General features: G+C 45.8%; 1 protein-coding gene across 1 annotated transcript in view; it reads right to left on the bottom strand.

The window, feature by feature from the left end:
* Nucleotides 1-4,768, bottom strand: part of LOC147106545 (mucin-2-like) — a 94,622-nt gene extending 89,854 nt beyond the window's left edge. Inside the window, 2 exon segments of the mRNA XM_086008475.1 lie at nt 3,893-3,899; nt 4,673-4,768. Coding sequence (XP_085864601.1) covers nt 3,893-3,899; nt 4,673-4,768 — 103 coding nt within the window.
* Nucleotides 4,769-19,998: the final 15,230 nt, after the last annotated feature.

Raw genomic sequence — 19,998 nt, forward strand, 5'->3', positions numbered from 1 at the left:
TCCATCATTCTATCACAGACCTCTTTTGTTCTTCCCCTGCCCCCCTTTCCCCTGGCTCTGCACTTGCTTAAAAGCTGGTCATCTCTTACATCTTCCAGTTCTGATGAAATGTCATCAACCTGAAACGTTAACTCTGGATGAGCAGACATTTTCTCCAATTAAATATTGGGAAGACCGAAGCCATTGTTTTCGGTCCCCGCCACAAACTCTGTTCCCTAGCCACTGACTCCATCCCTCTCCCTAACATCTGTCTGAGGCTGAACCACACTGTTCGCAACCTTGGTGTTATATTTGACCCTGAAATGAGCTTGACCACATATCCACAGCATAACTAAGACCGCCTATTTCCACCTCCATAACATTGCCCGTCTCTGCCCTTGCCTCAGTTCATCTGCTGCTGAAACCCTCATCCATGCCTTTGTTACCTCTAGACTTGACTATTCCAACACACTCCTGGCTGGCCTCCCACATTCTACCCTACGTAAACTTGAGGTGATCCAAACATCGGCTGCCCGTGTCCCAACTCACACCAAGTCCCGTTCGGCCATCACCCCTATGCTCGCTGATTTACACTGGCTCCCAGTTAAGCAACACCTCGATTTCAAAATTCTCATCCTTGTTTTTAAAACCCTCCATGGCTTCGCCCCCTCCTATCTCTGTTATCTCCTTCAACCCCACAACCCTCCGAGATATCTGCGCTCCTCTAATTCTGTCCTTTTGAGCATCCCTGATTATAATTGCTCAACCATTGGCGGCCGTGCCTTCTATTGCCTAGGCCCTAAGCTCTGGAATGCCCTACCTAAACCTCTCCGTCTCGCTACCTCTCTTTCCTCCTTTAAGATGCTCCCTAAAACCTACCTCTTTGACCAAGCTTTTGGTCACCTGCCATAATTTCTCCTTATGTGACTCGGTGTCAAATTTTTTGTCTTATAATACTCCTGTGAAGCGTCTTAGGATGTTTTACTATGTTAAAGGTGCTCTATAAATACAAGTTGTTGTTGTTGTTTCTCTTTCCACAGATGCTGCTTGAATTACTGAGTGTTTCCAGCATTTTTTTTATGACAGTAATGGGTTTTTACTAAAAAAAATCAACACACCTGAACCTGACATAGATTTAGAAAAAAAGTTAAGTCACAAAGAACATCGTTATTTTTAATTAGACATGTAAACTGTGACAATTCTAAGGTATTCTGTAAATACATTTTCCTCATTTAAAAAAAAATCCGTGCTAACATTAAAAATTATCAATGCAATTTAGACTGAATTAGAAATCAGACTAATTGGTAGAAATGTATTAGAAACACGCAAGTTAACTATTTTATACAATAATCAGCAAACCAATTTTTGAACTGCACTTGGATTTGATGCTCATTGAAAATACTCCTCCCGAATTGGATTGATAAGTAACATTCAGGAGGCTTTTCTGTTCCCACAATGGTATTCACATTTAACACAGCCTTGCAACAAGAACCACAGAGCAAAGGCATCAAGTTCAGAGCAGCAGATTGAAGCCTTTCAGATTATTCAATACTTGTAAAAACATTTAACTCATTTACCAAGTGCATTCTCAAAATTATCGAAAGATTATGAAAAGGAGAACATTCTTACGTTCTAAGACGACAGAGCCATAAGAGTATGAGATTATCAGTATAAGGATCCATACTGAGGCTACCCTACTTGTCCCCATCTTGGTCAAAGCTCGGTACGAGCTACCGAGGTCCCTGTGAGGTGTCGGTCACCTGTGGCTCAGTCTTTTATACAGGAAAATTTGGCACAGTCTCCACCTTACAAGTGTCTATCGGGCGGAGCTCAAAAAGATAGAATTTGTTTTACTCCCAGTGTAATCAGCAAAACACTACAGAGATCTGATTTCTGGAACTTGTAGCAGAGATTGTTTACTGAACGGGAGTTCAACCTTTGCGGTTTATTTATTCAATAAGAAAGAAAATTCCATGCACAAATTTACCGAAAAACATATCTGCGTGCAATAGCAATTATTATAAAATAATTATTTTGTATATTAAAGAAGATAATTGGAGAAAAGGGCAATTTAAATCCAATTTCCGTGTTTGACCACGACTTCCACAGGGACACCAAAGAACATGAAATTTAGGGGGAAAAATTGGGTGGCGCCCATTTTGGTGCACTAACATATTAGCGCCCTGAAAAAGTTGGTGCCCCTCCCGCCATAAATTCAGTAGTAGCGCCCCAAGCAGGAGGTGGGGCACGACTGGAAAGCGTTCCAGCTCCTGCTTGAGGCGCTACTACTGAATATCACGGCGCTACGTGTAGCAGTGCCACGCGCGGTGGCACGTAGCACCGTGTCATTTCAGGCCTCCTCCGCTGATTAAAGGGGAGGGGCCTAGCGCTGCGTGCACCGGGACCCTGCTGGATCAGCGGGGAGCGGGATGCCGTGAAAACAGCCTGGCACTCTTCTAGAATCAAGTGTCAAAGTAAAAATGGCCGCCCAACATCTACCCTTTAAGTAGCGCCACCGCCACTGCAAAATACGCCCTTGATCCTGTCGGACATATCATCTGGCGATAGGTCAGGGGGCGCAACAGAAGTTTGTGGCCGGGGCACAAGCGGGGCACTGCGCACGGCGATGACGTCAACGCCGGCAGTGCAGGGCGCCAACGGCTACCGCCGCCACTAACCTCCAGCTGAATTTCGCGAGAGGCGTAAGTGGCGCCGCGCCCAAAGATTTACGCCCCGTTAGCATCCCCCAGGGGCGCTAACGAGAGGTGCAAACCAACCCAATTTTTCCCCCTCAGAATTTAAATATTCCCATGCTGCTAAAATCCATTCTATATTGAACAAAGTACCCATGTAATTTTATGATGAACAGAAATGTTATTAGTATCTTCGCAAGCTAGAACAAATGGTTCATCTGGTAATAAGAGAAGTTCTGCAAGCAACTAATCAAAATCACAACAATCAGAATGTGACTGACGGGTAACAATTGCTTTTCCTAATTTGAAGCTATTTGTAAAACAGTCTTTGAGAAACACACACAGAGTCTGTTCTCTGTAAATATATCAATACATTGACTACAGCAATAAGATATGGATGCAAGTGGGCCTGGATTTAAATCTTACTCAGACTAACAGCTGAAAAATCTGCTATCTACCAACTATAAAGGTCCCAACTGCTATGAGCTTGAGCAATCTTCAACCCAGTTCCACAACACAAACTGACCAGAATTTGTCACAAATTGACACTTAAATGGCCAATCCTACTCAGACATGATACAGGATGGCTGGTGTAGGAAATAGATGTGCCACAATAGTTTAATAAAGATGCTCTTCTGAATTTTGAGTGGACAGTATAGAGAAAATGTTACTATTTGCAAGCCATGTTAACATGGAAGTAGTTGATACTGAGCACAGGGTGCAAGAAGTGGAAGAGTTCTGTTCCCCAGCATTGACATTCCTTGTCCTATGAGCACAAAAATAACTATATATAATGTAAATATACATAGAAATCATTGAGTTTTTTGAGTTTGTCAGATTGTGGCACATTGCACATTGAAATCAATGGGTAATGCTGTAGCAGTAACAACTGATATTTTTACTTCTTTTAAAGATTGCAAGGTAACTTGAAAATCGATTTTACAAGCATGCCTGTTATTTTTCCTTGCTCCAGCAGTTCCACTGAAACATCCCTCAAGCTGTTACAATACACAGATCTGAAATACACACAGGCTTGGACTCTCCTCTGAATTAGTTCACATCTTTGTGCGGCTTTGGGGGTGGTAACCAGAGGGAAATGTGTTCTTAAATGCTATTGTTTACAAAAAAACAGTACCTGAATTCCTCTCCATCTCCCTTTAATTTGGGTTCCCTACCGTCCTGGTTTCAGCGGGAGTTTACCAAAATCAGTGATTCGTCACCTGGGCTCTAAAGGGGGTGCAGGAACAGAGAAACCAGGGGGTGTACGTACACAAATCTTTGAAGGTGGTAGGACAAGTTGAGAAGGCTGTTGAAAAAGCATACTGGATCCTTGGTTTTATTAATAGAGGCAGAGAGTACAAAAGAAGGAAAGTTATGCTAAACCTTTATAAATCACTGGTTAGGCCCCAGCTGGAGTATTGTGTCCAATTCTGGGCACCGTACTTTAGGAAGGATGTCAAGGCAAGGGTGCAGAGGAGATTTACTAGAATGGTTCCAGGGATGAGGGCCTTCAGTTACATGAAGAGACTAGAGAAGCTGGGGCTGTTCTCCTTAGAGCAGAGAAATTAAGGGGAGATTTAATAGGTGTGTTCAAAATTTTGAACAGTTTTAATAAGGAAAAATTGCTCCCAGTGGCAGAAGGGTCGGTAACCAGAGGACACAGATTCAAGGTAATTGGCAAAAAAAAGAGATGAGATAAAGAGAATTTTTTTTATGGGTGGTGCAACCAGATTCGATAATACCTTTCAAAAGGGAATTGGATAAATACTTGAAGGGGGGTAATTTGCAAGGCTCTGGGGAATGGGACTGATTGGATAGCTCTTTCGAAGATCTGGCACAGGCATGATGGGCCGAATGGCCTCCTTCTGTGCTGTGATTCTATAACATTCACCAGAAAGTGTCCTGTTCAGAACCCCTATTGAAGCATTAGCACCTGCCACTCCAGAAGCCACCAATGCCCTAAGAAGCTCTTCCTGATGTTTTGTTGTCACAGCCATTACCTGGACTGTCACAATGTCCAGGGTGTTCTGCAGCTCCTGAGAAATTTCCTGTAATGTGTTGTAGATGTTGGTAATGAGCTCCTTCCACTTATCCATCATTTCAACTATGTGTGTGAAAACCGTCTTCACTGTCGACACATAAGATCGATGCTCCTGAATTGTTTTTTGAAGACTGGGCCCTTGAGATCTGGATTCCTATGCTTCTTAGCTGAGGGAAGTAGTTCCTCCCGCCCGCACCCCCCCCCCACCCCCCACCCCGACCCCCGGCCTCCCTTGCAGGAATGGTAATTTCTTTCCCTTCCACTCCAAGTTTAATAGCAGCACATAAGATGGCTTCCTCAACAGGGTATCTGCCTCAAGGATACTTTGCAGCAGCTCTTACAGCTAATGATATAGTGGTGGTAATTATTTGGGGCAGGTTTGTGGCAGAAGGGTTAACCATGCCCCTTTGACCACATTTAAATGTACTCGATTGGACTTGATCTTAATGTTTTTGGTAGGAGAAATCAGGTGCAGCTTTTTGTGGCAGATTTGATGCGGTAGTCTTTAAGAATGCATTTTTTCTCTATTTACCACTCCTAATACGCTTCAAAATGAGCAGTAATTCAGAGGAGAATCGAAGCCCTTAAGTCAGCACACTCATTTCTTTTTTAATTTGTTCTGAGTTTGGACTATGTTGGCTAGGCTGCGTTTAGGGTCCATTCGTAGTTTCCCTAAGAATGTGGTGGTGGGCTTTCTTCATATATAATTGCAGTTCCTATTGTGATCGTGTTCCCATGATGGTGCTTGATAGAGAATTCAAGGATATTGATCCAGAAACAAAGAAGGAACAGTGATACATGTCCAAGTCAGAATGGCAGGGGAACTTGGATGTGATGATGTTCCCATGGGCTCTGTTCCTTCTTGGTGGTAGCAGCCATGGTGCTGGGAGGTGCTATCAAAGTAAGTTTGATAAGTTGCTGTAGTGTATGCTGTAGATAAAATATACTGCAGCACAGTGTGCCAGTGGGGAAGGGATGACTATCAAGTTCAATTGCACCGTTCTTTTTGCAAATGCTTTCTTCTACTGTGGGCTTCCTTTGCCTGCAATCAAAAATTGATGATGGCTGACAGTTCCCTGACATCTACTACAGTTGTGCAATTGGCCACTGTGCGTCCCCAAAGAACCATGCAAGAACCATGCAAGAATATGCAGCATACGAGTGGATATTAAAGGAATCTTTCATGGCCCTAGCCACCATCTAGGGATGTGAAATGCATCCCTGATCACTTGAAAATGGTGCTGGCAGCTCATTATAATGATTCAGACCAACAGCCAGCACAACCTGCACTATTAATTGATTGCATGCCTGTTTGGGGGTGAACGGGAAATCGTGTGTCTCTGATGCCAGTTAAAGGCAGCCAGCACCTTTTAAGAGAGAGGTGCACTCTAACTGCAGACAACAGAGAAACTCCCGAGGTTGGAAAAAATGGTTGGAAGTGGACCAGAGAGGGCACCCAAGTTCTCTGATTCCGCGATGGAGGCCCTGGTCCAGACAGGAGGAGGGAGATTCTGATTCCCCCCCAGGAAGCAAAAAGCCCTACAGGCAACACCTCCACCACTAGAGGTAAGTGGTCACTGAGGTGATCAATGCCAGGACTTTATCTCTCACGCCATGGCTGCAACACCAAAAGAAGTTCAATGACCTAACCAGAGTTGTCAAGATAAGTCTACTGCTCTCTTATTCTTTACTCACACCTCCACCACCTCCAGCTTCATGACTCACAATATGCTCCCTCCCAGCTTCCCTTCACTCTTGTACTGCAAACTTCACTGCACCTCATTCTCCTCATACTCACACTCACCACTTCCCCACACCTCACATCTTATACACTGCATATGAACTATTCTACAATGACAGGCACAATCTCTAAACACCTCACAAGTCTGTCACTAGCACACTCCTTCCTTGCAGAAGGTCGCATGCAGCTTGTGCTATGAGGCTGCCACTGAAGGAGGCCAGGCCTGCATGCACACCCTCTCTCATGTGAAAAAATGGGCTGGGCATCACAGGCAGCGGGAGAGTCGTGGCTGTGGTGAGTGGCAATGCTGTAGGAAATGTCACGCAGGGTTTCTTCATCCTTATTTTTTCCTTCTTACTTCTATCTTACCCTACACATCCTGCATGACAAACTGCAGCTGCTTTCACCAGCCACTTCTTACTCTGCTCTCACTTCAGAATAAAAGCTAACTGTTCACCCTCTCTTTCATTTAAGATACTGAAAATGTGGAGATGCCACCGCCACTTCAGGAAAAGGACAGAGAATTCCTGAAGAGGCACCTTGGCTCGATCTGACCCGAGCATACATCAGGTCAGAGATTGGCATCATGTGTACTTCAGAGGCTAGGCTAGAGGAGTCTTCCCGTGGTGAATCACCAGTCACAAGTGTGCAGGAGCTAGGGCAGGGGAGATAGAATGCCACAGGTGCCAGACCACCGGAGGGCAAGATCACATACTAGCTTTGCTGCAGAAGACTCAGATGCTGACTTTGAATGTCCAGACTAGTGAAGATGCCTGATGAGCGTACACCAGGAATTCTAAGTGCACTGGGCAGTTTGCTAGTGAGCTTGCGCACAATGGATCAGAGCATGGAGGAGTCCAACTCCAACGTGTGTCAGGGCTTTGCGCAGAGCATGGAGACCATACGGTCCAAGATGGAGAGTGGTCAGCTCCATGAACACCACTGTGGCACCCACCATGATGAAACCTCTGCTGAGAGTTCTGACTGCTTCTATGGCAACACACACTGCTGCCATGCAAGCTTAGACAGCTGCCATCTTGGGGCTAGTGTTGACAAAGGCTTTCAGTGTCACATCCCTTCTGAATGCTGTTCTTGCGCAGAGCAGTAGGAGTGCTGATACGCAGAATCAGGAGACTGGACTTGGCTCCATGGGAGAGGCACCTGCTGTCCTCTCAGGATGTCAGCATGCCTGCTCTCCCGCTACCCACTCCGCCAGTGCCCTTGTTCATGCCACACAGCCAGCTGAGCCAGATTGCATAGGCCTACGCCGAGATGCTGCAGTGTGCAGGCGGGTCGTCAAGTCCCAGAACTGCTCAAGGTCAGACACCAGGACCATCTGAAGTGTCCTCAAAAGAAAGCTCAGCAGCCTTCCACCTCCCAAGCTGTAACCACTGGGGATACACTTCTTAGGAGCACTAGAATAGGTAAATATATGTTCTGGATTTGGTGTTGATGTTAATATTTATCGTGAGGTCAGGGCAAGACTCATAAGGCTGAACTGAAGGAAGACAATCAGATGGTGGTGATAAGGATTGCGGGACTATTGGGAATGGGAGGGATAGTTCCCAAGAAGCACTCTTGAATGAGCTGCTATCTGAGAACTGTGTAAGCTAAGGGCATTATGGCCAGTGCCACTCCTGCACTTCATGTGTACTTTAGAGGCTAGGCTAGAGGAGGAGTCTTCCTGTGGTGAATCACCGGCCACAAGTGTGCAGGAGCTAGGGCAGGGGGATAGGATGCCACAGGTGTCAGAACGCCGGAGGTGTAGACATGACTTGTCCTCTACAAATCTATGCTGGCTGTAGGGTCCTTGCTACCTGTTAGCTCCATGAGCTGCTGAGTGAGTTTCTCAAGTGACGTGTCAAGTGCTGTGTATTGGAGGGAAAGTTTATGGTATAGAGCCCATGCACTCCTGTAACATGACTTGAAAAAAACTTTTACATTCTGCCACTGAATCTGGACTGCGGTATTGCTGGCATTTGAGCCTGCCCGATTCCACAAGCACAGTATCAGGACTCGCCTCTCTGATGGTTCAATGAAATTGAACTTTACTAGTAAATTTTATTTATTTTTTTGTTTAAAAATTTGTCTTCATTTTGAGACCATCACCAGTAATTTTCACAGTGGTTCTCCCAATGTCCAGCTGTAGCTTCATCAGAAGATCATTGGAAACCCTGACATAAACCCTCTGCGATTCCCTTGCTAATTTTCTTTGCCTTGCTCCTCGCTCCCTGCCTATCTTTCTGACCATTTATTTGGTCAACACTCCTAATTCTTCTACTACTGCTAGGTCTACTTTTTCCTATGTGCAATGCTTTGACACATTTTATTAAAAATAAAGTTGCTATAGAAATAAATACAAATTGTCAATGAACTGTGGCATTTCTTACAGCGAAAAATAAATCACTAAATTGTCACTCTCTCCGTAAAAACATATCCCCGCTTGTCTTGCACTCTAGTTCATTCTGTGCTCGCTGACCTACATTGGCTCCCGGTTAAGCAACGCCTCGATTTCAAAATTCTCATCCTTATTTTCAAATCCCTCCATGGCCTCACCCCTTCCTATCTCTGCAACCTCCTTCAGCCCCACAACCACCCCCCGCACCCCCCCCCAAGATATCTGTGCTCCTCTAATTCTGCCCTCTTGAGCATCCCTGATTATAATCGCGCCACCATTGGTGGCCGTGCCTTCTGTTGCACAGGCCCCACGCTCTGGAATTCCCTGCCTAAACCTCGCCGCCTCTCTTCCCTCCTTTAAGACGCTCCTTAAAACCTACCTCTTTGACCAAGCTTTTGGTCACCTGCCCTAATTTCTCCTTATGTGGTTCGGTGTCAAATTTTTTGTCTTATAATACTCCTGTGCAGCGTGTTGGGATGTTTTACTACGCTAAAGGCGCCATATAAATACAAGTTGTTGTTGTTGTTTTCCTCCGTGTCTTTCAGTTTTTTTCCCCCCCGCCTTCTGTCTTCCTCTCATTCTCTGCATGACTTTCACACACCTCTTGTCTGTACCTCTTCTCTGACTCTTTCTTAATGTGTCTGTCTGAAAATGTCTATATCCTTTTATCTTCTGTATCTCTCCTATTTCACTTTATGGGTTGGATTTCCCAAAATTGTCCGAAAAATAGCACTGAGACTTCCCCCAGCTCATGTGATCCCATCAGTAACTGACCACATTTTCCTGGTTGGGGGGGGGGCTAATTTAATATGCAGGGTGGGATTTCAGAGAGAATCCTGCTCCTGACTGAGTCTCAGCCGCAGGGAGAGAGAAAAATCAAGGCAAGATGCATTCGAATGATTAAACGCGATGGGAGAAGGAAGAAACTAGGCCTATATTCTCTAGAGTTTAGAAGAATGAGAGGTGATCTCATTGAAACATATAAAATTCTTACAGGGCTTGGCAGGGTAGATGCTGGGAGGATGTTTCCCCTGGCTGGGGAGTCCAGAGCCAGGGGTCACAGTTTCAGAGTAAGGGGTCGGCCATTTCGGACTGAGATGAGGAGAAATTTCTTCACTCAGAGGGTGGTGAATCTTTGGAGTTCTCTACCCCAGAGGGCTGTGGATGATCAGTCGTTGAGTATATTCAAGACAGAGATTGATAGATGTTTGCATATTAAGGAAATCAAGGGATATGAGGATAGTGCGGAAAGGTGGAGTTGAGGTAGGAGATCAGCCATGATCTTATTGCATGCGGTGCAGGCTCGAAGGGCTGAATGGCCTACTCCTGCTCTTATTTCTTATGTTCTTATGTTCATAGTACTTTCTGGAAAGACCAAGGCCCCAAGATTCTCAGAAGCAGCAATGGTGATGAAGCTGGCAGAGATCACAGCATAAACACAAAGACTGGGAACTTGCTCATAGCTTTTCCCTCTCCTCCACAATAACTTTGCCAGAAGTGCAGTGGAAATCCTGTTTATATGCTTAAACAAAGTTTCAGCCGCACTTCCAGCGAAGTTGCAGAGGCAGAGTGGAATCAGCACTGAGGAAATTTCAGCTCAACGGTTCTTTGTCATCATGGGAGTCTTTCCCCAGAAAAGGTGGTGTAGTTGCTCTGCTGATTATTATGTCCGTGTATAATTGAGACACGGACTGCAGGAGTTGATTATAACAAGTCTTTACTGAATGGAGACAACCTGGAAAACTGAAACTACAGAAGCCTGCTAGGGCCTTTTATACAGGGGTGGTCACTGCCGGTACTGCAGTCTGAGACCAGTTATTCCCTTAAAGGTACATACACAACACTGATCAGTGCCAACTATCCCATTCCATGAAATGCAAGTTTTTCTTTCTTCCTTTAGTGCCAGAAACATTTTGATGACCTCACCTGGCTGGCCAAGGTAAGTGATCAGTTTTTTAATTATTCGTTCATGGGATGTGGGCGTCGCTGGCAAGGCCAGCATTTATTGCCCATCCCTAATTGCCCTTGAGAACGTGGCGGTGAGCTGCCTTCTTGAACCTCTGCAGTCCATGTGGTGAAGGTACTCCCACAGTGCTGTTAGGAAGGGAGTTCTAGGACTTTGAACTAGTGACAATGAAGGAACAGCGCTATATTTCCAAGTCAAGATGGTGTGTGACTTGGAGGGGAACTTGCAGGTGATGGTATTCTCATGCGCCTGCTGCCCTTGTCCTTCTAGGTGGAAGAGGTCGCGGGTTTGAGAGGTGCTGCCGAAGAAGCCTTGGCGAGTTGCTGCAGTGCATCTTGTAGATGGTACACACTGCAACCATAGTACACCAGTGGTGGAGGGAGTGAATGTTTAAGTTGGTAGATGAGGTGTCCTGGATGGTGTCGAGTTTCTTGAGTATTGTTAGAGCTGCACTCATCCAGGCAAGTGGAGGGTATTCCATCACACTCCTGACTTGTGCCTTTAAGCTGCTAGAAAGGCTTTGGGGAATCAAGAGGTGAGTCACTTGCTGCTGAATACCCAGCCTCTGACCTGATCTTGTAGCCACAGTATTTATGTGGCTGGTCCAGTTAAGTTTCTGGTCAATGGTGACCCCAGGAAGTTGACGATCATGCTAATGCTGAGATACTGCTGGCGGCCTGACTCTCCTCCGTACTATCCAGGACCACACAATGTAAATGAGTAAATGAATGACCCTTATTAGGCACAAAAAGACCTCAACCATCTCCCTCAACAACAACTTACATTTATATAGCGCCGTTAATGTAGTAAAATATACCAAGGCACCTCACTCAGCTCAGGATCAAACAGGACATTGAATTTGCAAACAGCCTGGTTCAGCCTGAGTGGCCAGGGAGGGGGTTGGAATCGGTGGCTAGGGAATGGAGTTCATAGTGGGGACTGAAGACAATGGCTTCGGTTTTCCCAATGTTTAATTGGAGGAAGTTTCTGTTCATCCATTACTGGATGGCAGGCAAACAGCCTGACCCCACAGTGATGGGGTCAAGAATGGTGGTGGTAAGATAGACTAGGTGCCGTCAGCATACATATGGAACCTGACACTGTGTTTTCAGTTGATGTTGCTGAGGGGCAGCATATACATAATATGAGGGGGCCAGGAAAGATTTTTGGGGGACTCCAGAGGTAACGGTGCAGGAGCGGGAAGAGGAGCCATTGCAGGAGATTCTCTGGCTACTACTAGACAGATAAGAATGGAACCAGGTGAGGGAAGTTCCATTCAAAGGCTACAGACAGTTCAAGGAGGATGAGGAGGGTTAGTGCACCACGATCAGTCACATAGGTTGTCATTTGTGACTTTGATTAAGGCCTCAAGTGTAGACCTCCTCTGATTTCCTACAATGTTTGAGTGAGAAGTACAGAGACTGCTGTATTGCCAGCACTTGATAACATGTTCACAAGAGAATGTCTGCAGACACCTCGATAAAAAGATATTGTAAATTAGTCAGTAACATGTCTAAATCTTTGTGTTCTTTAGGAGGAGTGACACATGCGCAAACAGACGCAAAGGACTGCCATGAGTGGAGGAATGGCAAGCATCAGGTCCCTCAGTAGACATGAAGAGGAAGCTCTGCAACTCTTTGGAAGGCACACCAGGGAGGCTGTGGGAGATGAAGAAGTTGCAGTGATAGAGGTGAATTTAATTACATTACTCCGAGATGCATTCAAATCCAGGCCCCGGGAAAAAAGGGACAATATGCTGGCACACCACATCAACAAGCCCCAAAATGGTGTGATATCTAAACAAATGGGATTTAAAACACAAAAGCTACAATCTTAATTTAAGGATTACACTGATTAAGAAAGTATTTGCTTTGGATTGTTTTGTTCAGAAATAGTTATACAACTTACTCTTTAATTGAAGGGCCTGAGAAATTGCTTATTATTGCACTGAGTAATTTACGTCACTTAACTGCCACTTGCACCTCTGTAAACATGCAGGTAATGGAACATTAGCGCCATCATAAACCAGAAACAAGATACTCTTCTTAAATAAATGAATTGGATTTTATTGATTGCCCATTGTTGTTTACACTGGCTAAATCTGTCTTAGAAGAAGTATCACCTCAGCTGTGCATAAGGTTTTTGCTCTGCTAAGACATGGTGGGTTTGGAACATGTTAGTGTTAACAAATCCAATCCAAACCAGTACTCACCACTATTTATGCTATTATCTATGACACTCATTCCAACAAATTTTGATCAATTGACATTCTGGTCAATTCATACATAGAAGCAAATGACTCAGCTTAGATTTGCGTTTCCAACCAGGGTGGATCAAGAACAGCATCCTGTTTGCTGTTGTGAAATGTTACAATAGAAGAACAATGTTAATCAGATTGTCCTTAATCTCCTGGGTGCACGATAAGGATGACTGCACAATTCTGTGCTCTTAGCAGGAAGCCTTGTTCACAGGAAGCATAGGTCAGAATCAGGGCTATAATACAGTAGCCTATCTGAAAATATGGCTTCCCTGCTGAGAGCAAGAGCTTATCCTTCTCAACTCTGCTTTTGCAAGTGCAGGCAGACAGGCTTTCTTATCATCCATGCTGACAGCATGGGTCCATTGCACATCTAATTCTGCCTCATATCGTAAAAGCCTCCCCCTAGCATCAAGCACCTGAATTGCCTCTTGAGGAAAGTGACATTTTGCTCAATAACAGCATGTCACCTTGTACTTGTGTTTTGTTGATACCTACAGATGTAGAAAGGAGCATGACTTACATTTTCAGGTCATAGTCCATATACCTTGACATCAGCCTTACAGTCAGTTATTACAATCCAACTGAGAATAAAGGCATCACGTGATGATCCAGGAATTATGTGAATCTTTCATTGTGCACTGCAAACAACCAACACATTAATTGTGTTAGGCCATCAATTGGCTGTAGGCACCTATGTACACATTTGTATGCAGTTGATAATCCCTAGAATGTAATGCTAAGAAACTCAATCATCAAATAATTTGAATTAAGTGACGTTGAATTAAGAGTAGATTGTACTGTTAGACTTAGAAACATTGCCAACAGCTGCAAATGCAGTCCTGATATTAGCCATTGGGTCACATATTTTTAAATTGAGTCACATGAATTGGTTTAAAATTCAAAACTCTCCTGCTACAAACCATATAATTATTTTACTGAGTATTAAAAATGGAAGGAGAGGAGAAAGATAATGGCCGGAATTTTCTGGGGTGGTAGCAGGTGCGATTGGTGGTGGGTGGGGTGGGAAAGTTGCTGTTTTTGACAGTGGGTCAGGAACAACGGCAACTTTGCTGGCGAACACGAATTCTCCCCATCCCCCCACCCCCGCCTATTGTTCTGCACAAGAACAGAGTGCAGGAGTGATGTGATGTTCTGGAAGCCCCTGTTAACACTGGCTCCCAAAGCCAAGACAGCATCCATCTGCGCTTCGATGGCAGCAGGTTGAGCTATCTGCAGAGGCTTCATTTTGGTGCGTGGCAATGACATGTTCACGGAGATGACCACTCATTCTATGTTGGACAGAAAGGGCTGTGCAAAGAGTACGGTGACCAAACACAAGTTGGAGCTGGACTCTACCATGCTCTGAGTCATTTTGTGTAACCTCACTGCCAAACAGCCCATTACACCTAACATTTTCTGGTGTATGACTGTCAGCCTTCTTCAATTGCCTGCGGCCTTGAAGTATGCATCCGAGTCCTCTGCAGCAAAACTTTTATGTAATTTGACCCTGTGGTGTCCTATCCCCAGCCTTGGATCCTGCACACTTGTGACCAGTGATTCACCACGGGAAGACCCCCTTCTCTAGCCTAGCCTCTAATGTATGCGTGGTGCCACACACTTGCGAGGGTCAGATCGAGTGATGGTGCATCTTCCTGAAGTAGCACAGAAGCGTTTACACTTCCAGCACCTGAAATGAAAGAGAGGATCAAGGGTTAGCTTGAAGGGAGAGCAGAGAAAGATGAGTGGCTGGTGAAAGCAGCTGCAGTTTGTCATCCAGAGTGTGTAGAGTGAGATAGAAGTAATAAGGGGAAAAAGAGGATGAGGGGGTGAAGAAACCCTGTGCAACATCTCCTCTAGCTTTGCGACTCACCACGGCTATAACTCTCCTGCTGCCTGTGATGCTCAGCACATTTTGTTCCACAGGGGAGAGGGTGTGATCGCGGGCTCCGCCTCCTATGGTCGCAGCCTCCTGCTGCACATTGTGCACAACCTTCTACTGCAAGAAAGGAATGTGCCAGTAACAGCCTTGTGAGTTGTTTTGAGAATGTTCTTGTCAAGGTAAAATAGTTCATATGTTGTGTGGAAGATGTGAGGCGTGGGGAAGTGAGTGTTGCAATAATGGGGAGAGGAGGAGATGCCGATTGTGTGAGTAGGAGGAGAAGTAGGTGGAGTGAAGTGCGGTGCATTAATTGCAGGAGAGCAAAGGGAAGAGCAGGAAGAGTACAGGTAGACTATCCTTTATCCGCACTTCTGAAAACCGAAAACCTCTGAAAACCGAAAGTTTTTTTGTGGAGCACGACATAACCCAAGTGGCGCCAAACATGACCCGACGCGGCCAATGCTTTTCTGACCTGATTTGCGGGCCAGCTTAGCGTAGGAGTCCGCCGATATCCGGCTTTCCCACAACTGGTGATGGCAGTCGAGCCCCAGACCCCCGCTAAGTCAAGGAATTCAGATACGGAGCAGGGGTAGCTGTAAACAGACTGTGAGCGGCAGCACAGAGAAGCAGGAAGGGGAATGAAACACGGAGCAGGGGGAGCTGTAAACAGACTGTGAGCGGCAGCACAGAGAAGCAGGAAGGGGAATGAAACACGGAGCAGGGGGAGCTGTAAACAGACTGTGAGCGGCAGCACAAAGAAGCAGGAAGGGGAATGAGACATGGAACAGTCGCAAGAGGTAGCCTGAACTTTTAAAATTTATATTAAATACAAATACTAATTACCAAATTAACTTAATGTTCAGAGTTTCGCAGTCTGAAATAATACCTTCTGAAATCCGAAAATTTCTGAAAACCGAAACACAGCTGGTCCCAAGGTTTTCGGATAAGGGATAGTCAACCTGTATTGTGAGTAGTGTACCTGTAGGCAGTGGAGGTGTGAGGAGAGCGTAATTAAGGTGAGAGGTAAGATTCTTACCTTGATATCTCTGGTGAGGTCATTGAACTTCTCCCACAGGCGATGGGAGGTGTTGCCTGGAGGGTTATCTGTCCCCTGTGGGGGACAGGAGCTTCCTGTCAACAGCCTGAACCACATCCTCCAAAGCTGTACCCAAAAACCTGGGTGCTCCCTCTGTACCTCTTCCAGCCATTTTAGATGATCCCACCCTTTCCTTTTTAAGAGATGCAAGCTCCATTTAAGTGACATAAGTGAAGCCCCATTTCTGACCCACCCCAAACAGACGCACAGCCAATGAATAGCATGGGAAGCGCTTGCTGCACGTCTGACTCATTATAATGAGCTGGCAACACCAATTTAACGTGGTCCTTGTGACCATCTGAACTGGGGCATGCCTGTTTTCAGGCGCAATCAAATTTCCAGGCTAGTTTTTCTGTATCTACTCTAGCAAATCCTTTTATCATTTTAAACACTTCAGTTAGATCATCCCTCAACCCTCTAAACTAAAGGGAATATAAAGCAAGTTTCTGCAACCTCATAATTTAACCTTTTAAGTTCTGGCATCATTCTGGAGAATCTGCATTGTACCTCTTCCAAGGGGTACAATGGCCAAGATGTATTCCAGATGGAGTCTGACCAAGGCTCTCTGTAACTGAAGCATTCTTTCGTCACTTTTATATTCCAACTCTCTTCAGATAAAGGATAACATTCCATTAGCCTTTTTCTACTTGTGCACTAACTTTAAATGATGTGTGTACATGGACACCTAAATCCCTTTGCTCCTAAACAGCTCCCAGTCACTCGCCATTAAGAAAATATTCTTCCCTTTTGTTCTTTCATCCCCTCCCCCTTTTCCCAGCCCCTAACTTGCTTCACAATCTATTCCTTTTCCTGCTTTTTTCCAGTTCTGACGAAAGGTCATCGACCTGAAATGTTAACTCTGTTTCTCTCTCCACCGATGCTGCCTGGCCTGCTGAGTTTTTCCAGCGTTTTCTGTTGTTATTCAAGAAAATATTCTGATTTGACTTTCTTGGAACCTCACATTTCCCTACATGAGCTCGATCTGCCATCGTTTTGCCCACTCACTCAATTTGTTTATGTCCCTTTGTAACATCTTGACAACTTACTGTGCCTCTTAGTGTTTGCATATTTGAATAGACAACTCTCTATTCCTTCATCATTATTCCAAATCAGTACAGATCCCTGGGGAACACAACTCTTTACACCCTGCCAAACTAAACACTCCCTTTATAGCACCAGCAGTATCTTAGAGGGAATAACTTGTGGGCGGCCTGCGCTGTACCTTTCCCATTGCTGCACACACACTGCAGCTTAGAAGGAACATTGGTGAAATTCTCTTCTGAGTATTAGCTAAAGAACATAAAAACATAATATAAGAACATAAGGAGTAAGAGCAGGAGTAGGCCACACGGCCCCTCGAGCCTGCTCCGCCATTCAATAAGATCATGGCTGATCATCGACCTCAACTCCACTTTCCCACCCGATCCCCGTTTCCCTTGATTCCCCTAGAGTCCAAAAATCTATCGATCTCAGCCTTGAATATACTCAAAGACTGAGCCTCCACAGCCCTCTGGGGCAGAGAATTCCAAAGATTCACCACCCTCTGAGTGAAGAAATTCCTCATCTCGGTCTTAAATGGCCGACCCCTTATCCTGAGACTATGCCCCCTAGTTCTAGACACTCCAGCCCGGGGAAACAATCTCTCAGCATCTACCCTGTCAATCCCCTTCAGAATCAAGTATGTTTCAATGAGATCATCTCTCATTCTTCTAAACTCCAGAGAGCATAGGCCCATTCTACACAATCTCTCATCATAGGACAGCCCTCTCATCCCAGGAATCAATCTAGTGAACCTTCGTTGCACCGCCTCCAAGGCAAGTATATCCTTCCTTAGATAAGGAGACCAAAACTGTGCACAGTGCTCCAGGTGTGGTCTCACCAAGGCCCTGTAGCAAGACTTCTTTACTCTTATACTCCAACCCCCTTGCAATAAAGGCCAACATGCCATTTGCCTTTCTTATTGCTTGCTGTACCTGCATGCTAGCTTTCTGTGTTTCTTGCACGAGGACACCCAAATCTCTCTGAACACCAACATTTGAAAGTTTCTCACCATTTAAAAAATATTCTGTTTTTCTATTCTTCCTACCAAAGTGAATAACCTGACATTTCCCTACATTATATTCCATTTGCCACCTTACTGCCCACTCACTTCGTCTATCTATATCCCTTTGTAGACTCTTTGGGCTGGATTTTGTCATTGGGGGCGGGCTGGGGGCGTGCCAGGTGGTCAGCGTGTCAGGACCCCGCCTCTGATGTGAGGTGGGACAAAAGTGCGATTTTACCCTAATCGGGCCCTTGATTTCCAGCATGTGGGAACCCCTGGCCCAATGAGTCTTTTGATACTGAAACTCGCCTCCGATGATGTCATCTATGCAGCTGGATTTAAGGCCTGCAAGCAGCCTTGGTTCTTTTTCAGCCTTACAACTTTATCAACATACTCCTGAGGGATTCCTACTGCAACTATGTCCAGCACCAGATTCGATGAGGCCTCCCTCAAAGCTCTGGTGGAGGGAGCAAAAGCAAATAAGGAAGTGCTCTTTCCTTCCTCAGGGAGAAAAAAGCCTCCACAACAGACCAAAGCTGTGTGGCTGCAAGTGGCCCAGGAGGTGAATGCGATATCAGTGTGCAGCAGAACCTGGCTGCAGTGCAGAAAGAGGTTTCATGACCTTCTCCGTACAAGAAAAGTGAGTATTCCATCCCCATGACCCTCAATCTGATCCCCATCGCCTCACATCACCAGCACTTTGCTTTGTCAACCTCTTCCTCCACATCCCCCTTCACCCTTACATCCCTGCACCCTTACCCATTCCCTCTCTCTGTATGTTCACATTCACTTAACTATTCGACTATGCAGCCCTCACACTCCCTATCACTGTGATGCTATGACAACAACTTGCAACACACAGGGAGGGTCCTTGGTCTTGGCACCTCACTCCATCTTTGTGTCCTTCTAAGCATCTATGCTATGGATTCTCTAGACTCGCTCCTTCATTGTCACTCAAACTCCACTTGTGTCCCTCATTGCAGGAAAAAAGAGCCCACAATAAGAGGGGGAGGGCGAGGACAGGAGGAGGGCCACCCTCAATAGCCCAGCTCACCACTGCAAAGGAGGCGGCCCTGGAGGTCGTGGAAGTGGAGGAGGATGCGCAAGTGGGGGACGGACAGATGGGCGCATCACAGCAAGCCGATGGTTTGCTCGATTATGGATCTGGTGGAAATGTGGCTGGATTTGTAGCGCTCCTCAGCTTCGTTGGATGGACTCCTCAATGGCGTTATTAGCCACGTCGTCGGGGGATAGCCCTTGTCTCCAAGTAGCCATCCAGAAAGTTGGTCTGGCAGACTGAAGAGCGGAGGCACACTAGACTGGTGCAGGATGAAGGAGTCATGGCGACTGCCAGGTTACTTGGCGCAAACATGCAAAATGTCCTTCTTGTGGTCACACACCAGCTGCACGTTGACGGAGTGGAAGCCCTTGCGGTTGACAAAAATACCTGGATTGTGATGGGGTGCCTTAAGGGCCACATGTGTGCAGTCAACGACGCCCTGCACCCTTGGAAAGCCTGCCAGATTTGCAAACCCAACCGCACGTGCGGTTACACTAGCTTGATCCTTGGAGAAGTTGATGTAATTGTGCGTGATGGCAAAGAGGGCATTGGTTACCTGCATGATGCAAGTGTGTGCAGCCGCCTGGGAGACACCGCTGATGTCTGCTGTTGATCCCTGGAATGAGCCTGAAGCAAAAAAGTTGAGTGTGGTGGTGACTTTGATGGCCACTGGTAAGGGGTGTCCACCCACTCCTCTGGGCTCCAGGTCTTGCTGCAGCATTGCGCAGATGTCACCCACTACCTCTCGCGAAAGTCTGAGCCTCCTTTGGCACTGCTGCTCAGTCATGTTGAGGTAGCTCATCCTCTTTCTGCAATCCCTGTTTTAGGGGTATCTCATGCG

This window comes from Somniosus microcephalus, chromosome 15 (assembly GCF_052327205.1).
Source record: "Somniosus microcephalus isolate GS21.2 chromosome 15, FLI_Smic_1.0, whole genome shotgun sequence".
Lineage (NCBI taxonomy): Eukaryota > Metazoa > Chordata > Chondrichthyes > Squaliformes > Somniosidae > Somniosus > Somniosus microcephalus.